The sequence below is a fragment of the Staurois parvus genome, unplaced genomic scaffold (assembly GCF_062004578.1).
Source record: "Staurois parvus isolate SC_StPar_1 unplaced genomic scaffold, SC_StPar_1.0 ptg000693l, whole genome shotgun sequence".
NCBI lineage: Eukaryota > Metazoa > Chordata > Amphibia > Anura > Ranidae > Staurois > Staurois parvus.
In genome coordinates this window covers 710,706-727,500 of record NW_028318489.1, presented here as the reverse complement: position 1 = coordinate 727,500, position 16,795 = coordinate 710,706, and the positions used below count along the sequence as shown (strand labels likewise).

The following is a 16,795-nucleotide window of genomic DNA, read 5'->3' as shown; positions in this document are numbered from 1 at the left end:
GCCTGTGCCAACCAGTTCCCTTTTCATGATGTCATCACACTGCTGCAGTGTTCTGAATCCTGAGATGGCCCTGATGCTGGACAACCAAAAAAAGTGTCCACATTGCCCAGGCAGTAACTTGGACACTCGATGAAGGGCCATCCTTCTCTGCAGCAAAGAGTATAGAAGGACGTGAGATCTGGTGCAGCATATGACCTTGGATTTAGGCTAGTGTTTTGGGCATTTAGATACTTTTTTTTTTTTTTTAAACTAATCTGGCATTTATTTTAGAGGCAGCTATGAGAGAAGTATGGCTGCTTGCATATAAAAAAACGAAAAAAAAAACTTGGCTCTGTCTTCTTGCAAGACTTGAGCACAGACCTGGAACAAGTATGCTTCAAATTGGTGTCAGAATTCCCTATTTCTACACTTGTTCTGGTCAGGGCCCATTCGCACCAGTGCGCTGTGTTAACACACATTATGGTGCGCGGTGGTGCTATTCACTGAGAATGGTATTCCAAAGGTGCTATTCACTGAGAATGGTATCCCAAAGAAGAACATTCCCAATGCACCTGTGTTGCAGCACACCGCAAAACACTAGCAAACCCCCTCTGCATGTCTGCTCTGGTGCGCTGACAGTCCTCTCAAATGAACAGGCTGCCTTAACAGAGCATGTGTCATTGCAGCACGTGTTATTGCACTACATGAAGTGTGTTAAAATTAGAGATGTAGGTTCTTTTTTTAAAAAAATTGGAAATTAAAAAAAAATTAAAAAATGAAGTGTTGAGTTATTTTACAAAATTGAAAAAAAAGGGGAGGTTTCGCTCTACTTACTAGTCCCCTGCTCCCCGTGAGTAATTGGCAACTTTGGAAAACGGGGGGTGGGGGCGGTTTGGGGGAGTGGGGAGCGGGTACCCGACAGGTACTCGCTCCCACTTCCACTGCCTTGGCAATCAGAACCCCCCCCCCGCCCTCCCAATCTTCTGAGACACGTGATTCTAGAGGACTACAGGACCATTTACAAGGCGCAGCGCTACTCGCACACACACAGTGGGCACCTGGCTGTGCAGCTGCAAGCCATCACACCCGGGTGCCCACACTTAAGATGTCGGCGCCGGGGAGCGAGGACAGCCGGTGAAACCGCTAGATCGTGGGACAGGTGAGACGCCATTTTTTTTAAAAAGTAAGCAGCTACAGTTTCTGTATCTGCTGACTTATTCTTTGTAGCTTTGACTGGAGCTCCGCTTTAAAGTCATTTTGTGACACTGCAAATTGCAGCTTTGCTCTCAGCAGCAATTGCACAATGGAAATGTTTCCAAACTCTAGATGTTGGTCTCACCATTCTGCTGGGAGGAGATAAAAAAAAAACTAAATTTACTGAGCAGACTATAGGTAAACATTATGCTGTGATGGTGAAAAACATTAATGGGAATCATTTAAAGGTTATAAACTATTCTGTCAGACAATATTAACCCTCTTACCTGTCAATTAAGGGCTGAGAGGAAGACAGAAACGATCATCTACTGTAAGAGGTACAGATGGAGCCCACAAGCAAAGTAAACTGGAGCCTTTCCCTTGCAGCATCCCCTAGTGGCAGAAATTTATATTTCTCTTGTTTGAGAACTGCATTGAGAAGCACAGTGTTTCTTGAATTGTATTCCAGGATTTGCTTGTCTTCAGCTGAGAGAACTTACAATTTATGACTTTACACAAAGTCTCAGAAATCTTTATGTTATATAGTTTGAATATCATATCATACATAGATAGTTAAAACACCTCTCTGGACCTGCTGTCATAAGGCCCTAAGTGATTCAGAAAGTGCTGAAGTCCAAGCATCAACATGACACAGAAAACGAACATTCTGAGAACAGGTCTGCAACAGCAATTGACACACTTCCCTCACAACAGGTGTACTTTAAACACATAAAAGAGCTTCTCAAATCAGAAAGATTTATTTAAAAAAGAAACTTGGAGCTGACTGGAAATGAAACTTAATCTGTCATTAAACAAGATTTTCATGCCTTAGAGAAAGTGCAAAGCGTTTCCATTTCATTCCACTTGTGTATGAGAACAGTGAAGTGCTCCAACTATTGCTGATCACACAAATCCTCAATAATCCTGCAATAATCATCTTTAAATTAGCAATTAGCCATTGGTCATTGCCTTTTACAGTTAAATCTATTTAGTTTAATACAATTTAAGTCTGTTGCTTAGCAGAGAGGAAAAGTAAGAGATTTTAGTCTTAGGATCATTGAGATTTAGTTTAGGGTTCCTGTGGAGTTTGGCATATATACTTTCATACATTGCACTTTAGAAACAAAATTACAGAAAAGGAAAAAAAAAGGATTTTAAAACTCTCACATGTAAAAGAAAAATCTGAAAATATTTGTGTAAATATCTTTGGTGTGCATTTTGTATATCGTCTTGCAGGGGGTGTGCTTTGCCTATATGGCAGTGTGCACCAGACTTTTGGAGCGCTTCCCCCCCCCCCCCTCCTGTGCGCAGTACTCACATGGCACTGGGCCTGTGATTAGTCTGGTAGGATAAATAGTAGAGGCAGTTGGGAGATCCTTCTTGTTCATTTGATTTTTGGGGAGCAACACTTTGGACTATAGTTCTCATATGTAAGGCTATAGTGGTTTCTGATTTTTTGCACATGGCTGTACTTTGATCCTTTGTATTACTTTGGGAACTGGGTTGGTATTTTCTTTTTTCATATATCCATAGTTATCTATTCTTTTGGGTTGAGTGTAGGGTTTGTACCTGCTATTTCCCCTTCCCGCTCTAAGCAATCTGGGCGATAGCCTCAAGCAGTTTACAATTTTATGCACTCCTTTTATTTATAATTGACACAATAGTCACATATTGTCCTGTGCTTATTTTTTGTTAGACACCACTAATTTTGACACTTTAGCAATTTATTATAGTACAGTATGCTAAAATATTTCTTATAGATATTACAGAAGGTGTTCACCTTGGGTGACATTATGGACTATATAGATCTATATTCCACCAGTGCTGAATCTGCCCTCTGTTCGTCCATTTGATCCTTGTGGGTCATACTCCCTCAGTCCCTGGCAAATCACCCTTGGCAGTGTTGCCATTCCTAATTTCAAGCTGATTTGTAAGTATCGATTTTTTTTTGGCCCTGGAGAACAGCATTCCCCCCTTTTATGCAATATTACCAGTTTGCTAGATATTCTCTTTGTTAATATTTTATTTTATAGATATGTATATCTGCAACTACTTCTGAGAAAGTGAACAGATTGAAGAAGCGCATCAAGTTTTTGGATCCATTTTTTCATATAATCATGTATTAATGCACATACACATTCAAAATGTTAACACCATAACTGTAACATGTTATCAATTATTTATTGTTGTATTGAGATTTGTATTCATGGATTACTACATTTGTAATAATCTGTATTAATTATTTATTACGCGTTTGTGATGTGCCCCATATAAAGTCCCAGGCCAAATGTATTGTATTTTGTGTAGGGGTGGAGGCACATTACTTAGTACTCCAGACCACAACAAAATATATAAAGGGGTTGATTTACTGAATCTGGAGAGTGCAAAATCTGGTGCAGCTCTGTATAGAAACCAGCTTCCAGGTGTTTTTGTCAAAGCTTAATTGAACAAGCTGAAGTTAGAAGCTGATTGGCTATCATACACAGCTGCACCAGATTTTGAACTCTCCAGTTTTAGAGAATCAAACCCATAGACTTGCTAGATTTAACAATCCCAAAGTGATACAATCATGCATAGAAGCATCAACCTGAAAGTTTATAGAAGATGTCTGAAGCTGGCAATTGGCCATGATAAAGTGAAACCCTACAGTGATATCAAGCTTGCAAACCCCAATCTGGCCTCCTAGTTTGACAGCTTGTATATAGCAGATGGAAACACAGCAGATACCAAAACCTGGTGATTTTACAGCAGATATTTGAAGCAGCTGGCCAGAGTACATCAGACCCCCATATCTCACTGATAATAATCTGAACTCTCAACCAGGTGGCTAGAAAACTCTAAATCTTTCCAATCACCTGCTTATTTTACAGAACCCAAACTAGTATCTATAATATTGAAGACATTTCAACCTTGTGAGTATTGTAGTTAAGACCTAACAATCCGATCTCTAATGTTTTTAATCATCCTGAAATGGTAATTGGAGGAAATATCAGTCGCACTCAAATTGGCTCCTCTTGTGAAAATCAGTGAATTGACTACATACAGTGCTGGCTCCAACCCAAAACCAGCCTTCCTTGACGTATTTCACCACTCTTGGCTTGCTCATAAGGATAGGGGAAGACAATCTGGCAAACAGAATGCTAAAGACTTTCTAGCCTGTTAGCGTACCAAAGAATTTGGTATCTCATGTCTGGAGATTTGCAAACTATAAATCTTCTAACTTGGTGACAAGTATAATGAAGACCTGTAAAACTGGTGAATAGTATACTGGAGAACTCGGTAACATGGTGGCTAATGTGCTAAAGACCTAACACTCATCTGGTTTATATATATGAGACCATCCAACTTGTTGGCCAAGGTACTGAAGGCCTCCAAACCTAGGCTTCTAAGTAATGGCTGGTGTACAAACACATTTCTAGCTGGTGGCTAGTGTGTTGACAATCTCCCAGCCTAGTGACTACTATACGTCAGAGTTGCAGCATGGTGTCTAGAATAATGAAGCTCTACAAACCTTGTGGATAGCTGTACTGATGGCATCCCATCTTGGCGCCTAGTATATGAAGACCTTCCAAGCTAGTGGTTCGTTCACATAAATGTTGGCTGTTGTAAAGCATACCAGCATTGTGACTAACAAATATCCCAATCTGGAAGTTAGCCTAAAGCATGTAGTACAAACTGGTAGCTAGTGTAGATCAGATCCCCTAACGTGGTCAGTCTAGTATGTCCTTAGTGTGTGTCCAATCCCAGCTCTCATGCTCACACCTACAAAGTGCAGGAATGAAGAATGAACACTAATTCACCAGGTCACAGGAAACCTGCATTGAACGAAATATATAAAATGTGAAGGCTGTAATTTCTGACAATTCAAAAATGATAGCTGCCTGCCTGTCTCAGACTTTAGTACTTAGAGACTCAGAACAAACATGTAGATCAGGAAAGAAAGAGGTGAAGCGAGGACACTTAGGGTTTGTCTACACATGTAGAACTCTCTACATCCCTCTGAAAAGTGGTCTGTGGTGGATCAATTTTTAGAGTGCAGTACAGCAGCATACTGCCTCCCCTGTGATGCCTTTTTTTTCCAGCCAAATAGGGATTTTTCCATTGACATATTGTGCAACAACTGAGCCTGGCATTTGGTGCATGGTTACAGCATGGCATCATTCACTTGAATGGGTTGCATCTCACAGTAGTACTGGGTACTGCCTGCCAAGAGAGACGTGCTGTATAATTTTTGCTGCATCCGGGCTGTAGAAATATGCGCTGTGCCCTCTGACCAGTAGTGTATGTAGGTTTTGTGCTTCCCTAGGCAACACAAAAATCAGCCACCCCCACACCCCTCCGTGTAGAGAGCCTGACACCAACCAATGCCATCCCCCCACCCCTGTGGAGGACGGAGCCTGAGACCTTGACCAGCAACACCCCTGCCCCCTTGCCCCCCCCCCACCTGAGAGCCTTCCACTACCATTGCCCCCCATACACCGCCTTACCCACCCAGCGAGAGAGAGAAAGACACTCACCTTCAAAGCTCTGGAAATCCTCGGGAATGAGAGCTGGGCTCTGCATATACCATCAACCATCCCGCAGACTCTCTCGGATCCCACCTGATCTCCATGCCGCGTGTGTCCCTTCTTCAGTCCCATCTTCCAGGGGACAGTGCTGCCCCCCTGAAAAAAGCTGCCCTAGGCAAATGCCTTGTTTGCCTTGTGGTAAATATGCCCCTGCCTCTGACTCCCATTGCACCATTTCTAAAAATCTGCTATAGCCATTGGATCAAAATGACAGGAATGGAATGCAACTTTTAGATGGATAGGTCAGCTACCAGAGCCTCCATAACTCTTCAATGCAAGTTTCTTTCAAAAAGAAGTGCAGTTACTATCTGACCTGGTAAGTAGCAAACTGACAGGTATGTCTAGTTTAAAGCTGAATTCCAACCAGACCAATAAATACACAGGTGAAACACATATAAAAAGGAGTTGTTTTACTTGCCAAAGTATTTGTATCTATCTGGTTCAGAGATTTAAACAGCTTTGCACAGTCCTGTTTGGCAGGGCAGGAGTCTAATCTGTGCTTCGCTATACAGGGACTGCAAGAGGCTGACACCAATAAAATTCAGGTACTTACGACTCGCATTGCAACCCCCCCACATTTAATATTTCATTAATAACTACTGTATTCATTGGTGTCTTTTTTATCTGTCTAGAGTTCAGCTTTAACCAGATTGAGGATTACCTTACCTTTATGTCATCCCTTGGCCAAGAGTTCAGCATAGAAGCAATATGACCCTTATCATGGATCGTTATAAAAAGGCCTCTGAAAAAGACGCAAAACAAAAAAATCTATTAGTGTCATCATACATTCATATTCTTTCTGTGGTTCATTTTATTATTGTCCAACATCATAAGGTTCAAATAGTAGCTGGTTAACAAAAGTTAAAAGATCATTCTGAAATTTCCAAAGCATTTCCAGAAACACAGGTAACGGTCTCCTTAATCCAATCACAATGGAAAGCATCAAGACAAATGCTGATTGTTTAAAAATATTATAGAAAGTGTACAGCCACTGTGCTTTAATTATATAATCCAGTCATTATGTTGTTAATCTAATGCATACCAATAGTCCATTGAAGCCATATAGACTACCATATTACTGTTGTACATTCTAAGGGCCAGTTCACATTATTATTATTGTACAGGATTTATATAGCGTCAACAGTTTGCTCAGCGCTTTACAACATAACAGGAGACAATACAGCAACAATACAGTTCAATACCAGAGGGATAGGACGGCCCTGCTCCTTGGAGCTTACAATCTAGGATGGGGGAGGGAGGGGCTGGTGGTACAAAAGGTAGTAACTGTGGGGGATGGACTGGTAGGAAGAGTAGAAGATTCCATTATTAGCTCAGGGCAGGATAGGCTTCCCTGAAGAGAGAGGTTTCCAGAGATCGCCTAAAAGTGAGCAGAGTAGGCGATAGTCTGATAAATTGGGGTAGAGAGTTCCAGAGGATGGGGGAAGCTCTGGAGAAGTTCTGGAGACAAGCATGGGAGGAGGAGACAAGGGAGCTAGAGAGCAGGAGGTCCTGCGAGGAGCAGAGAGTACGGTTTGGGTGATATTTGGAGACAAGATTGGTGATGTAATTTGGGGCAGAGTTAATTATTATTACACAGGATTTATATAGCGCCAACGGTTTGCTCAGCGCTTTACATTATAGTGGGAGACAATACAGTAACAATACAGGGAATTAGGGGCCCTGCTCCTTGGAACTTACAATCTAGGAGGGAGGGGTGAGTGGTACAATAGGTAAAACTGTGGGGGATGGAGTAGTTGGAAGCGTAGAGGATTCCAATATTAGCAGAGGGCGGGATAGGCTTCCCTGAAGAGATAGGTTTTTAATGATCGCCTAAAGGTAAGCAAAGTAGGTGATAGTCTGATAGATTGGGGTAGGGAGTTCCAGAGGATGGGTGACGCCCTGGAGTCTTGGAGACGAGCATGGGAGGAGGAGATAAGGGAGCTAGAGAGTAGGAGATCTTGCGAGGAGCGGAGTGTACGGTTTGGTTGATATTTAGAGATAAAATTGGATATGTAAATTGGGGCAGTGTTGTGGATGGCTTTATATGTCATAGTTAGTGTTTTGAATGTTATCCGTTGGGCAACTGGGAGCCAATGGAGGGATTGGCAGAGAGGGGTGGCAGATACAGAGCGGTTAGTGAGGTGGAGGAGTCTGGCAGCAGCATTCATGATAGACTGGAGGGGGGATAGCCTGCGATGAGGTAGGCCAATGAGGAGCGAGTTACAATAGTCAAGGCGAGATATAACAAGGGAGTGAATAAGTTGCTTAGTGGTTTCTGGGGTTAGGAATGGTCGTATCTTGGAGATGTTGTGGAGGTGAAGTCTACATGATTTTGTCAGCGATTGGATCTGGGGCTGGAAGGACAGATGGGAGTCTAGGATTACACCTAGTACCCTGGCATGAAGGAATGGACTAATGATTGTGTTGAGATTTATGGTGAAGTCAGTGAAGGTGGCACGGGCAGGGGGGAATACTAGGAGCTCAGTTGTGGAAAGATTGAGTTTGAGGAAGTGGAGTGACATCCAAGCCGATATGTCACTTAGTAGGCTAGCGATGCGGGTGGAGACTGAAGGGGTGAGGTGAGGGGTAGACAGATAGATTTGCATGTCATCAGCATAGAGATGGTAATTGAAGCTGTTGGAGTTTATCAAGTGACCAAAGGAGGAGGTGTAGATGGAGAAGAGAAGGGGTCCAAGGACAGAACCTTGAGGGACCCCTACAGAGAGAGGGAGTGAAGAGGAGGTGGCAGCGTTATAGGTAACACTGAAGGAGCGCTGCGAAGCCACGGAGAGGTCGAGTAGTAGGAGTATTGAATAGTGGCCTTTGGTTTTTGCAGTTAGTTAGTTTTAGTAGGGCAGTTTCAGTGGAGTGTAGAGGGCGAAAGCCAGACTGTAAAGGGTCAAGAAGATTGTTGTCATTGAGGTTGGAGCGCAGACGATTGTAGACTAAGCGTTCTAGGAGTTTCGAGGTAAATGGCAGCAGGGAGATGGGTCTTAGGTTGTTCAGGTTGGTGGGTTTTTTTTAAGTATGGGAGTGATGTGCACATGCTTTAGAGGGGAGGGGAAGGCACCTGAAGAGAGGGAAAGATTGAAGATGTGAGTAAGGGAGCATAGGATGGAGGAGGAGGGTAACCGAAGGAGTTGTGAGGGGACAGGGTCCAGGGGGCAGGTGGTGAGGCGTGCTTCTGAGAAGACCTTGAGGACCTCTTCGGTGGTAGCGAGGTATGGTATGAGGAATGCTAAGTGGGGTGGGTGTCTGTGTAGTGGCGATGTCCCTACGAATTGCGTCAATCTTGTTTTGGAAGTGGTTTGCAATCTCGTGGGCAGTGAGTGAGGCGCTGGGTGAGGTGGGGGTGGAGAAAGTAGAGAGTTAAAGGTAGAGAAGAGCTGACGAGGACTCGAAGAGAAGGTATTGATGAGAGTGACAAAGTAGGCTTGTTTGGCAGTGTGAAGGGAGGAAGTCTATTTTAGGAAGGCAGATTTAGAACAGGTGAACGCTTGGTGGGATTTGGTTTTACGCCATAATCGCTCCAGTGCGCGACTGTGTCGCTTGAGATTCCGGTTGTGGTCAGCCTGCCAAGGTTGTAGAGGTCGTTGTCACGATCCCACGATCGCTGCCACTAATATGTCACAATCGCGGCGTCAGCCCCCAGACCTTCTCACCCAAACTCTTGACCGAAGGACTAGCCAATCTAAAAACGCGTTGTGATGTGCATAACAATGCCACACCCAGCTGCACCCTGCACAACGATTTTCCAGCTAATGGGCCACAATCGATTTACTGGCAGCCTGGGCGATTGTTACTGGGTCAGGTTAATTACGCAATTAACCCTTCACACTGCCACCACCTCCTTTTTGTACAGAGAAAAAGGAAACTCTGCGTTATCAGCTATACCACTATAATGATTGAGATAATCGTCTGTATAAAACGGTCATAACACAGGCCTGTTATACAGAGGGTAAAGCAAACAGTAGCATTCACTTTAGAGGCAGGGATTCGTAAATTGCAATACAGAGCTATAGAAACAGTTCAACACTTTCAGAAAGAAAGATTTATTACTAAAAGGTCAAACGGGTGCAATAACAATATTTACAGAAAAAGGATGTAAGAGATTTTATATATATATATATATATATATATATATATACACACACACACACATACACATACATACACACATACACACATATATATATATACATACATACATATATACACATATATATATATATATATATATATATATATACATATACATATATATATACATATACATATACACACACACACAAATAACCATAGCATAGCAAAGAGATATCAGAGAGAGGTGAAAGGGTTACAGTACTTGCCAAAGTCCTGGGTTAGCAGATCTAAGTTTCAGAGCAGAAGGGTGCTTTGATCTCCCTATGTTACGATGGTCAGTGGGAAGTTCTTCAACTTCTTCTCTTAGGCCTGACAGCCCAATTTGTAGTTCCCCAGCAGGGGGTGTCTGTGACGCCACGGACCAATACCCCGTGTAGGCGCGGAGGTCTGGGTGTCGACCTAAACTAGAGCCAAAATCTCATGTAGTTCCTATTTGGGCTCATAACTTTTCCTATGCACAAGTGACATTCCACCCGCGGGTAGATTATTATGCAGACAAGTCTGAGGATTGATTAGATATGAATTATGAAAGTGTACACTGAACCATTCGTGAGATCTATTTTTCTGCTTTCCTGTGTGTCCGAGACAAGGCGAGTGACCCATCAAACTGTTCACCTGCTCATCGTCCATCTGACGATATGTTTGGTTTTTATGTAAGTCTCTCATATTCCAAGATATGAGACATAGGGGAAAAATGGTTTTAACTGAGGTTTTCTTATTCTGTCACCTACGCTGAGTTAAGTTTTATGAGGTTGGAATCTCTCTCAACTCAAGAGAAAGCTTGCCTTATCTCTTCCGAGGTGTGAAATGGCACAGGTTCTTGGGACAGTGAGGCACCTCGTGGCTCCCTGCTGGGATCTGGCCTGTGACACTTAATACACACACATCTGTCACTGTGCCTCTCAGAGTGAGGGGGGGGGGGAAGAATGAGGGAATAACATGGCAACTCTTAACAAAATGGCAGACTGCGTCAGTCTCTGGTGCGCACGTTTGCGACAGTCGGGGCCTGATGCTTCGTGTTGTTAGGGGAGCAAGCGAGTCTAGAGCGGATGAAAGCGAGTTGTTGTAGACAGAAGTGGCCAGGTCGGGGCAGGACAGGGGGTTGATGCTGTCATAAAGTTGGTCAGTTGCAGAGTGGAAGGGAGCTGGGTTTAGGTTTCAGAGATTTCTGCTGGTAATGGTTTGCTGTTTGGTGGAAAAGGTGTTAGAGGACGAGGAGACTGTGAAGGTGATGAGAAAGGGGGTGTTTGTGAGGTTATAGGGAGTACAGTGGTGAGAGACGACAAGGTCTAAGGTATTCCCGTCGGAGTGAGTGGAGGACTGTATACACTGTGCTAGTTTAAAAGAAGAGGTTATGTGGAGGAGTTGGGATGTAGCCAGGTTATTGACGTTAATAGGGATGTTGAAGTCTCCGAGGATGATAGTGGGTAGGTCAGAGGAAAGAAAGCAGGGTAGCCAGGCGGCAAAGTCATCAAGAAAGCGGGACACGGGTCCAGGAGGCCTGTAGATCACTGCAATCCTCAGGGAGATCGGAGAGAATAGCCGGATGCAAATGGCTTTATAGGTTATTAATGTTTTGAATTTTATCTGTTGGGCAACGGGAAGCCAGTGGAGGGATTGGCAGAGAGGGGTGGCAGATATGGAACGGTTAGTAAGGTGGATGACTCTGGCAGCAGCATTCATGATAGACTGAAGAGGGGATAGCCTGTGATGAGGTCGGCCAATAAGGAGGGAGTTACAATAGTCAAGGTGAGAGATAACAGGGGAGTGAATAAGTTGCTCAGTAGTTTCCGAGGTTAAGAACAGCCATATATTGGAGATGTTGCGGAGGTGAAGTCTACAAAATTTGGACAGCAATTGGATGTGGGACTGAAAAGGACAGATGGGAGTCTAGGATTACACCTAGTACCCTGGCATGAGGGGACGGACTGATGATTGTGTTATTGATCTTGACACGTGGCTATCCATAGTATGTGTTTGGTAAGTGCTTTGAAAAGACCTGCAAAAGAAGTGTATTTTTTAGCAGAGATTCTTGTTTGAGACAAGTGCTTGCATCGCGTCACTGTGTTTTGATTTAGAAGACGGAGACAACGCTCTGTAAGTGTTGTCTGGGGACACACTGACATCTGTAACTGAAGTTAATGGGGATGCTTCTCGATGTCTATATAACATTCTGATGTGATTTTTCTATGGTTCTTTAAGTAGTGATTAAAGATGAAGTCTAAGCTGCTTATATTTTACCTTCCCTGGTTTATCCCTCCCAATCATTAGCAACACGTTCATGATATTTTTCTTTTAAATAAAAACATCCTATTTTATTACATCATTTTATTTTCTATGCAAGCTCTGTGCTTTCTATACAAGCTCAAAACTCTGGTCTCGGAAACTCCTATAGCAGGAATCCACATTTGAATACCAAAAAATGTAAAGCTGAACTTTAGGCAATCAGCTGAATATACAGATGAAATCTGTATATTATACGAGAACACTTATCTACCAAAGGACTAATTTTAGCCAGTCCTGAGATTTACAAAGCCCTGCTAGATGCTAAATCTACAATAGTTTGGTGACTTGCCTTTTTTTCACTGCAGTTAAGTAATAACAAATGGTCAGCTCCCTGCCCCCAAACTGAGACTGGGCAGTGAAGAAGCAGCAAGATATTGAGAAGTCATCTCTCTGCCCTAACATCCTGTTGGGATGGGTTTGGACCTCCATGATTAAGCCCCGGGGTGAAACATGATAGGGGCATGGCTTTAAAGAATCAAGCTGAGGCTGCTTTTACCTTCTAACCCATTGGTGTCAAACTGGCAGCCCTGCAGCTGTTGCCAAACTACAAGTCCCATGAGGCATTGCAAGACTGACAGTTACAAGCATGACTTCCAAAGGTGGAGGCATGATGGGACTTGTAGTTTTGCAACAGCTGGAGGGCCGCCAGTTTGACACCCCTGTTCTAACCACTCCGACTGTGCACGGTGTGTGGCGGTTGTAATATCGCTTTCTGTTTCTACGTCCTGTTGGGATGCTTCTTATCACGTGCATGTTATGGGCTCTCCCAGTCCATACAGGGGAATACAAAGGCCTGATATTAAAACAGAATCATGTATTTGAACTAGTTGCACTCAAAATACAAGGTCTCATTGAAGGGTCAGGAGGACCAAGCCAGAAAGTCAAGAGACAGAGGTCTCAGTTTCAGGAGACAGGTTGGTTCTTATTGGGGTGTCAGGAGAACCCCCATCCATAGGCCAGAGGTAGACCTTACAGAGGGGTGCTGTGTCTAAAGGCTAGAGAGCCAAGTATCCAGGAAAGGAACTGCAATTGAATCTGAGTGAGCTTATGAGCCAAGTGGCTCAGCATTTTCCATTATGGATTTCTGTTGAAGTTGGAGAAGATCCTCTACGTGGGAATTCATTCGTTTGTGAACTTTTGCTTCTTTTTAAATAAAAGTGGGCTACTAAGTCCTTAAAAATAGTTCCTGTCTGTCATGAACAAAATAACAAAAAATAAAAGCAAAAATGGGATACCCTGCAAATACACATTTAATTAGTATGTAGGTAATATGCCGACTCACCCAAGTTGAAGGGCGGTGTCCTCAGGACCAAAACATGCAGTGAAAAATAGAACCCAAGAATAAAGAACTCACTGGAAAAGAAGTCCTTACGAGAACAAAACTGCAGGTTAAAACACAATTTTATTGAAAATGACATGGCAAGTAGAAAAACTGACAATACCTACACAATAAAATCAGATTTGATTTTATTGAAAGATTTTATTGTGTAGGGTGGAGGGCATTGTCAGTTTTTGTACTCGCCATGTCATTTTCAATACAAATTGTGTTTTAAGCCGCAGTTTTGTTCTCATGGGGACTTCTTTTCCAGTGAGTTCTATACTCATGGGTTCTATTTTTCACCAAAATAACGCATCTACTATGAGAGCCAACTACCCTATGTCACACTATGTATAAAATATCCATATCTGGAATTCATCCTTAAGTAGTGGCCATGATACTTTATTTGCACAAACCGTTACATTTTCAGGACAAGCTTTCAGGAGGGCCCCTTCTCAGTTCTGCCTGGAGCCAGAAAATGGGGACACCCCCAAAGCTGGTCTTGAGAAGCTAACTGTCAATAACTGAAAATGTAAAAAAAAGCATCACGGACAGTACTTAACTGTTAATATCTGCCTGGAGTTCAGCTTTAATATAGAAACAGGAGTATAGGCAGCCTAAGCTCTTCCACTGTTTATTGACAAGTTGTCTTTTAGGATCTGCTAGAGGTAAGCTTGATGAAAGATGCTGTAAGCTGGATAAAATTCCCCTCTGTGATTAACAGTGTTACAAAAATGAAAATCCAGACAGCATTTCATAACATTATATCTTAAAGCATTTTCAAATCCATCTCCGTCTCCAAACGCAGCAATTTGCTTGTTGTAAAGAGCACAAAGGATGTTCCTGTGAATCCCTTTAAAGATCTAAAGTGCTTTTTTGGCATCAATGAAGATATTTTATAGGCTCTCAATAAGCGAGAATACTGTCTGCACAAAGGCATTGTGGGAGAAGAAGAAAGAGTCAGAATGGAGTTGCCTTCTAAGCGGCCCTTTCCACAGTAGAAAGTGTTGCTTGTTGAAGACAGAAGAGAAAGATTATGTAATGGGAAGAAAACGGCTCTCTTTAATACCAGATAAAATGGAAATGATCAGTTCCACCATTCATATCATCACAGCTAAGAGGGGAAGAGAAGGAAGCCAAGAAATATGTGCCATAACTGAAATCAGAAATTCCGGACCTTTTAGCAACTGTTTCTGGAAAGATTAGAAAACGAGCTTATCATCACAGAACTGTTGAACCCAGGAAACTACGCCAAATGTGTCCCAGACATTCCCACTGTGTTTTGGAATTCTGTTTAAAATTAATGTAAATCTGACCACTAAAATCTTATACAAGCTTAAAAGTGTTACTAAACCCACAACAGTAACATCAGTCTGTATATGCAGTAAAGCATGCTTGTTATACTTAGTGTGGAACCTAAGGGGTTAATCCTCTGCATTGTGTCAAAATGCAGTTTGATCCTGTCTTATCTGCTCCTCCTCTTGTTCAAATATCCACATCTTATCTCCTGATCAGACTGAACTGTAGCTATTCTGCACAGTTTAGTGTGTATTGATAGAGAGTTTTTTTTTCTTTGGAGAGTACATGTGATCAGCACAGGGCCAATCAGCACTGTCCAGACAGAGGTCAGGGGTTTTGCATCCTCCTAGAGTAGAAAAACTCCTTCTACAAGCGTTAACCAGTGCTCTGCTGGACACCGATAGAAGTCACAAGAGAATGAGAAGAGGTATTTAGCAGTTTATATTTACTAAAATAATTGCACTTCCATGTTGTGTGTACTGTGGGAGACCAGATATAGTGAATGCAGGGTCCGGGGAGACCAGATATAGTGAATGCAGGGTCCTGGGAGACCAGATATAGTGAATGCAGGGTCCTGGGTTTAGTAACACTTTAAACACAATTTCAAACAACATTTTAAAAAATTTTGAAAATGCAGCTTTTATTAAAATACCACCTAGTTTTCTCTATTTTCAACTACAAGCACAACGTAGATGTGTTTTTGCAAAAATGTACCTTCTCGTTATATGGTGCCATGTATGTGCAATAATCAAACACCACTGGATAACAATTAGACCATTTCATGACATGTCTTTGGAATAATCATGTTACTCCATGTTTATGGTGACCATACACTGTGCTAAGCTTACTGTTGATCTTCACACGGTCTTGAAATGTACTTTTCTTGATGTGTTACCCGAAAAAAAAAAAAACAAAATGAATAAGTTGTTAAGTGGCTATGAAGGTTGTTGTTCAGGCACTTCCTGTTATAGGGTGACACAACTGTCTATGTGCTCCAGTGTTATCAATACGTCATATGGGCTTCCAATGCAGACCACAAGTTGCTCTTTCAACTCACTTCCTGCAGGCAGGGCCCACTGTTGTCACCATTTAGAACCAAGCCAGCTTTGTTCACAGTGCCTTGGATGTATCATCCCTGCAGAATATGTTTTTAAAGGTCAAATATAAAAAGAATAGTAAGCAGTAGCCTGAGCACTGCAGATACTGTCAAACCCACAACCCTCCACCCCACTGCAAAGTGTAAACTGGGCCATCTGGCCACATAGAACTGGATACCAGGGGTCAAAATGCCCATCAAAATTGTCCAAAACCATAGAGAACCCCAATATGAACAATACCTAAGTGTACAGGCACTCAATCATTACAATTAATATAAAACACTATCACACAGATTCCACAAAAAGGACTGTACTCAACAGTAAAAAAAAAAAAAAAAAAAACTCAAAACACTCAGAATGTTACACCAACTTCAATTTGGTGACAATCATGGGATCCTCTATGCAGAAAAATCCCCTCAAAGCTAACAGCTACAAATTTCACTTTCTGTGCATGAAATGCCTTAGAAAACCCAAATATTACCATATATAAAGGAGCAGTGACATCATCACTGTGCTGTACATTGCCTGTACAGAGAGCAGAGCTGTGGGAGAGGCCCAGTAGGCCCCACCCACCACAGGTCACCTGCAGAAAACGACAGGAGGGGGCGTAGACAAGACCCGTCTCCCTGAACAAGGAGAGAAAGTAGCAGTGACCGGTCTTTATTACAGGAAGTTCCTGTAAAAAGAGGTAAAGTTTCACACTGGACTACTACACATATTTGGAAGAAATATACAAAGCACACCAAGATTTAAGAAAATACAAATGCATCTCATATTTAGACAATATTAGTTTATCCATGAGTTCAGAGTTAAAAACCCTTATAAAATTGATGAAGGATTCCTAGAACAGCAGAGTTTATTGCTCTTAAATGCCTCTCAGACATGAACTTTGTGTGGGTTACTACATGAAG

General features: G+C 42.4%; 1 protein-coding gene across 2 annotated transcripts in view; it reads right to left on the bottom strand.

Annotated features, from left to right (window-relative positions):
* Window positions 1–16,795, bottom strand: part of LOC149446260 (NADP-dependent malic enzyme-like) — a 279,632-nt gene that overhangs the window by 144,351 nt on the left and 118,486 nt on the right. For both annotated transcript variants that reach the window (XM_089652763.1, XM_089652762.1), the window contains exon 5: window positions 6,408–6,483. In XM_089652763.1, coding sequence (XP_089508889.1) covers window positions 6,408–6,483 — 76 coding nt within the window. The remainder of the gene's footprint in view (window positions 1–6,407; window positions 6,484–16,795) is intronic.